Source organism: Tenebrio molitor, chromosome 9 (genome assembly GCF_963966145.1).
Source record: "Tenebrio molitor chromosome 9, icTenMoli1.1, whole genome shotgun sequence".
NCBI lineage: Eukaryota > Metazoa > Arthropoda > Insecta > Coleoptera > Tenebrionidae > Tenebrio > Tenebrio molitor.
In genome coordinates this window covers 16072036-16078858 of record NC_091054.1, presented here as the reverse complement: position 1 = coordinate 16078858, position 6823 = coordinate 16072036, and the positions used below count along the sequence as shown (strand labels likewise).

General features: G+C 37.4%; 1 protein-coding gene across 1 annotated transcript; it reads right to left on the bottom strand.

Annotated features, from left to right (window-relative positions):
* Positions 1–1183: 1183 nt before the first annotated feature.
* On the bottom strand, positions 1184–3080 carry LOC138138188 (putative ankyrin repeat protein RF_0381; the record flags this gene model as incomplete). The annotated part of the gene is made up of 1 exon (XM_069057978.1): positions 1184–3080. A coding segment is annotated over one exon (1044 nt), but the record flags the coding sequence as incomplete, so codon positions are not given.
* Between the last annotated feature and the right edge of the window lie 3743 nt (positions 3081–6823).

The window sequence follows — 6823 nt, the reverse complement described above, 5'->3', positions numbered from 1 at the left end:
TGCGCCCCCTCATTAACTAAATGTACTACACGACGGTTAAAATGGTAACGCGATAACATCGTCTCTCGCAGAATCATATTTTTTCCGAGACCGATCCGAATTCACCGACTCGCCCTTCGTCCTTGCTTCGCTCCTTGTAATTAATTTAGTTAGGGACGTGTCACGTAAGCAGTAACCGTGTGAACGGGGCACGCACCACGCCAATTGCTCCGTTCACAATCAATATTTAACGTAAATTGGCTCTAACCGGCCGCGGTAAATCAGGCCTTAAGACACTGACAAAGGAAACGAGAGAAATTGATTGGGCGACGGCTGACGTGTTAATCGCCACGCCACTCTAAGCGCACCCTTAATTACATAACTTTCTATTAGTTGACAAATCAACTAAAGCTTGACTCACACTATTACTGCGCCAAGCTACACCACACCAAAAATATCTAAATAGAAACGTCTTGCTAAAAATAAAGAGGGTCTTGTCATCATCCTGATGATGTCAACTCTGCTGTCGAAACCATTTCCCGGGATCTGTCTGAAAAGTTACTACAAATAAATTGAGAGAAGCTTTCTTGTTGGTCGAAAAATACATCAAGCGTTCCAGGTCTGAAATTGTATCTCTTTTGAATCGTTAACCTTTTCCTTTTAATATCGTCACCCTAACTGTTAAACCTCGTAACCCTCCCTATTTTTGGTTAAGAATAAGATGTTGTTGTGTGAAAAAAATGCTCTCTGTGATGGAGATCTATGAGACCATGGTTTATGTTTTCTTGGCTTATTTGACAGATATCTGACGTAACATTAAGAGTGCCAAGCTGTCAACAACTGGAACTTACTCCAGTTATACCTACCATTAAAAAAAAATTAGTATTAGGTACCACCAAGGTATATAATTACTAATTAGTGTATAATTAGTTCTGCCAGAGGTTTTACACATTGATGGCATTGATTTCATTGCCCATGTTGTCCAAACGTGCTATTATCCAGTTACCTATGCACTTGGTAAATGTATCTCTATCGCAAGCCTGATTCATTAAGTCATTATACCATTCCGGGGGCCACAAATCATTAATCTGGACATCACTCTCGTGCATCTGAAACATCTCCGTTCGGTTCCAGCTACCAAGACTCACTCTCTTGTCTGTGCTAAATCGAGGCTAAGTCGATGACCCTGATCATGAGACATATGTTTGGGTGGAGCAAATTGTTTTATTTCTAACATAACACAAATATGAGAAGACGCAGCATCCCGTTTGGTTTCCCAACACTTAACAACACGAGAACAAAACTTAAAACTACCTATGGCAGCCACATGGCCTTCCCCGCTTGACGGCCATACTCTTCGGCGTCAACCACTTTACCACAAGTATGGAACGGCGCAGCGTGCCGCTCGGTTTACCGACACTTAACAACAACAAAACAGATATTGGAAAATAATAATAAGTAACAAACAAAACTTAAAGCTACCTAACCTAACTTACTATTTACAAGCTGCGCGATATATTGGGCAGAGTCGGTCAAAATGGCATTCACGACGCAGTTCCAGAGGTCCGATTCTCCCACGTGATGAAGTACTGAATGGAGCCCTACTCGCTGTGCGGCTGGTCGTCTCCGGGTGGAGGAACAATCTGGCAGTTAATTTTTCTTACGCGGACGATGTTGCAAATCAAAACCACATTGTTGGTGCTCCAGCACTCAACGCGTCAACTTGATCTTCTTTGTTGTCGGATCTCACCAAGAACCGATAGCCTTCCAAGTAAGATTGGTCCTTCTACATGTCTCATACTCGAATGAGACATTCTTGTTTGTTGCTGTAGCACCTCTGGTCTCCGGGGCTGAAACGGGCATTTACGTGGACAAAGACATGTCGATCTTGGTGCACTGCCTGGTGTACCAGGGTTGCCATGTCTATGCCGCTGGCGTTGGTCTGCAATGGGTAGAATCATATCGGGTATGGACGCTGCAATGGCAGGCACGAAGCGAGGGACAGGCTCCATGGACCGCAATGCGTTGTATATGGCGCAGCTCCCACTTTTTTTTTGTTACTTAACGGATGCTCCTTCCCCCATTAGTAATGCGATTGTTTCTGGATTTCCACTTTGAGTAGCGTAGTGTAGTGGAGTTCCATTATCAATTGCAAGGGCATTAACAGATGCTCCTTTTTGGAGTAATAATTCTACTATTTTTGAATTTCCTCGTTGAGCAGCCCAATGTAACGGAGTTTCATTTTTATCAGTTGTAGAGGCGTCAACAGATGCTTCTTTCTCGATTAGTAATTCAACTGTTTCTGTATTTCCACTTTGTGCAGCGTAGTGTAGTGGAGTTACATGACTCTTTGTACGGGCGTTAACACTTAGTCCTTTCTCGATTAGTAATTCAACAGTTTTTGTATTTACACTTTGAGCAGCGTAATGTAAAACAGTTAGATGACTCGTTGTAGAGGCGTCAACATATGCTCCTTTCTCGATTAGTAATTCAACTGTTTCTAGATTTCCACTTTGAGCAGCGTAATGTAAAGATGTTAGACCACCATTTGTCGCGGCGTTAACAGATGATCCTTTCTCGATTAGTAACGCAGCTGTTTCTGCATTTCCACTTTGAGCAGCGTAATGTAAAACAGTTAGATGACTCGTTGTAGAGGCGTCAACAGATGCTCCTTTCTCAATTAGTAATGCAACTAGTTCAGAATTTCCACTTTGAGCAGCGTAATGTAACGGAGTTACATTCTCTTCTGTGGGGGCGTTAACAGATGCCCCTTTCTCGATTAATATTTTAACTGTTTCTAGATTTCCACTTTGAGCAGCGTAATGTAAAGTTGTTAGACCACCATTTGTCGCGGCGTTAACAGATGCCTCTTTCTCGATTAATATTTTAACTGTTTCTAGATTTCCACTTTGAGCAGCGTAATGTAAAGGTGTTAGACCACCATTTGTCGCGGCGTTAACAGATGGTCCTTTCTCGATTAGTAACGCAGCTGTTTCTGCATTTCCACTTTGAGCAGCGTAATGTAAAGGAGTTAGACCACGCTTTGTAGAGGCGTTAACAGATGCTCCTTTCTCGAGTAATATTTTGACCGCATTTTTTTTTTTTTACTTTATAGCTAAGTGTAGAGCCGTTTCTCCTCGTTCATTTATGGAATCCACAACAAAATTGTCTTTATGTTCAAAAGTCTGGATTACAAAGCGTAAAGTTTCGTCTTCTTGGAAGTAACAGTTTTTTATTGTGTGCTTAATGATACTGTAGGGGTTTGGATTAAAGTAATTTCTGCTTTTTTGGCTTGTTTCGAGCACCGAAGACAACAACTTTCTACATCCATGCGTCAAGCAGAAAAGGACTAAGTTTTCGGTATCGATATACTTTTTAATATGCTTATTTATTTTCTCTTTTGAATGTTCGCATGTTTTTAGAATGATTTCCACAAAAACAAAACTTTTATTTTCTAAAGCATATTTCAAGGCATTTCTTTGGAACAATTTGTCACAATTGGCGTAGCTAAATTTCACCATCTTCTTTAAAATATCAATGTTTGTCAGATACTCATCAGCTTCTTTAGAGACTTCAATTAAACAAGACTTCCGATCGACACATCTTGGTTCAATATACGTCGCTAGATGGAGCGGACTACGGCCACCTTTGTCGTAAATGTTTTTGTCCTCAATATGTTTTTCAATTTCAACCACATTTCGAAAGATCACGGCCAAATGTAGAGGATTTTTTTCGGCAAGTATGATATTTAAAATCATCATCAAATTCTTGTGTCCCTCGGAGAACAGTTCTTCTCGGATGAGACGAGCTTTGTCGAAGTTGTTTGCAAAGAACTGAGCAGCAAAATATTCCCCGTAGGTGAAATGTTCGAAGACTGCTTTTTCTTCCTCGTTCACCTTCGTTACAATACCCAAAGGATCCTTGTTCGTTTTAATTTGATTTAAAAAACGTCGAGCTCGTCTCATGTCCAGGTTTAGCTTTTTTAAAATTTCTTCGCCGAACACAGAAGTCACAGCTAAAGGTTCGTATTTTTCTAAAATATCTTCCCTATCTGCTAAGGATAAATGTGAATTTTTTGACTCTTCTTTGTCTAGATTATGTTTAAATCTTCCATGGAAAAACAATTTATACAATTTTATGAAAACAAATTTATTTTCGGTCATCTTTTGATGTAGTTCTTTGTCATCGAGGAAGCTTTGCGTTATAATGTAAAGTTGAAGAACTTTACCCAAAGTTTGATAATTGTTGTCGATCGCGAAACTGTTAAAAATTTTACTAATAAGGTTTTCTATTTGTTCGTCGTTATATTCTTCCTTCAAGCGATTTTTTATGTACAATTTCTGTTGCTCTTCCTCGACTTCCTCCATATCCATCGCAACTTTTTTGAAACGATCTTCTAATTTCGTTTTTAAATTTTTTCGGGAAGAAATCCAAACGTGAAATCCCTCTGACGACAATTTTTCGACGGAATCCAAAACGTTGTCGATGTAACTTTTTTCAACTTCGTCGAGACCGTCAAAAAAGAAAAGTACTTTCTTCTTCGACCGAAAAATGTCTCTAATGTCATTCGAAAAACTTTTTTCGTTTCCTTCTATCAAATGGTTTAAAAGTTCATTGGCATCATGTTTTGTTTTGAAGAATTCATTATGGGTTTTGAGTTCGACATCGATTGTCCAAAACCTGGAATCGCAATCATTTCTAAATTTCTTCATCATCGTCGTCTTGCCCATACCAGCATCGGCGCATAAAATATTTACTGGTCTGATTAAACGAGGAAATTGGTTTTCTTCTAAAGATATGTTTAAAAAACCATTATCTTCGGAAGTTCTTAAATAGATTACAGATTTATTGCCGCTTTTTTTTTAATATTTTGGAGTATTTCTTCCGAAAATTCTTCATTCGTCGATATAATAGTTGGTTCATTTGAAATTTGTGTCAATTTCAAATATTTGTGGACATCGACGACATTTATTTTGTACTCAGGATGTTCATTTTGTAACTTTTTTACTATTCCGTCGAATTTAACAACGGTTAAGTGTTTCTTTAAAAATGTATCATCCAAAAATGCATCGATTGTTTTAACTTTGAGAGAAAATCTTCGGTTTATATAAAATGATGGAATACTCTCTGTTGCTTGTCCAATTAAAAATGTTCCCTTTAACATTTGAAATACTTCTTTGGCTCCGATGTGTTCACAAATTTCTTTACAGGAATCGATCAGTTCTTTTAGTGTCATTCCTTTCCTGCCCTGTAGAGATAGGCGACATGTCCCAGTGACCTCGGTGTACAATTTTTCGTTTCTCCGTAAGTCGTTCACATTTTCTAAAATTCGAAATCTTCTTCGCAGCCTCGCCGATTGAATTCCTTGACCGACTAAGATAAATTTTATTTCGCTTCCTAGTTGATGTAGTTCCATTAATTTGTAAATCAACTCTTCTGAAGTTTCATTGAAGTTGACGATGATTGGTTTTTCGAAAACATAATGCAATACTTTCAGTTTGACTTCATTTTCTAACTTTGTTACGTTTGTGTCAATTATTTTCAACTTTTTCGCTAGACGCATTATGCATTCATCATTAGTTGATGCATTTTGTTCAATGTTGTATTGTTTTTTATGGGGTTTCAACTTTTCCTCAATTCCTTCTCCCAGATTAAAATCATCTATTAAATTTTCCTTAATAAAGTTTTTGAAGGAATCATTTACCACAGTCACGTCGAAATGTTTAATTACTTTTTCAAACAATTTGAATTTCTCATTTTGACCAACGGGGAAATAACGATCTGTTATTATGCATGACGATAGAAAACTTTCGATAAGATGAACATTCACTATCTTTTTGTCAATTTTCTTATCTTTTTTCTTATCTTCAAATCTTCCTTTATGCCACTTTCTGAAAAATTCGATGTACTGTGTGGCTGTCTTCTCTCCTAAAATTTTAATCATATCTTGTTCTAAATCTGTTTCATTCTTTTGGTTAACGAACAATCTTAACCGAGACAAGAAACGTTCGTATTCCGGCGCCACTGTATCATTTTCACCCTCGTTTGAAGTTGTAGACTTGGCTTCAAATTTGTAAACGTTTCCTTTTTGGGAACTGTTGTCAAATAACTTTACAATATCATTTTCATGATCAAAGTCTTCGATTATGGTGAATTTGATTGCATCTATTTCATTTTTTTTTGTTCCGTCTGTTGTCTGTTTCAATCCATTTGGGGCATTCGTGTAGAGAATAAACTGAGACTCTTTATATTCATCTTTCATTTTTTTGTACTCTTCATAATATGCTTGCACACTGTAGTCACCTTTTGAATTTTTTAAGACAGTGACATTAACGTTTCTATTGCTACTTTCCTTATGTTTCAGTTGTATGGCAAAACGCGAATTCTCTTTGTTTTTTTCCAAATTAATCACAACGTCGTCAAACTTTCCAAAATTTTTGGCGTTACTTTGAATCGAATAATTTTGGACACCTGTAGCGTTGTTGAGCTTCAATGCGAAATATGCAAGCGCGTAAACTTCGTAGTCGATTCCAACACCAGGGTCGTTCTGCAGGAATTTTACATTAAAAAAACGGATACTTTCCAATAAATCGAAATAAAAAAAATATACAGTATGTCCCCGGATTGAGTTTACAAGAGGAAAAAAAATATTTTTCATTTTACGTAAAAACTTCAGAGGAATAACATGTTTTGCTTCATCTGAAACCCCCATTTCCGTTAATAAAATCTCAGTATTCTTAAATTAACATTTTTTATCTTACAGGTGGAGTTTTTGAACTACCTTAAACCATTGTTTTCGGTGATGGAAGTCAAATTTTAATCACAAGTGAGACAAAGTACTCAC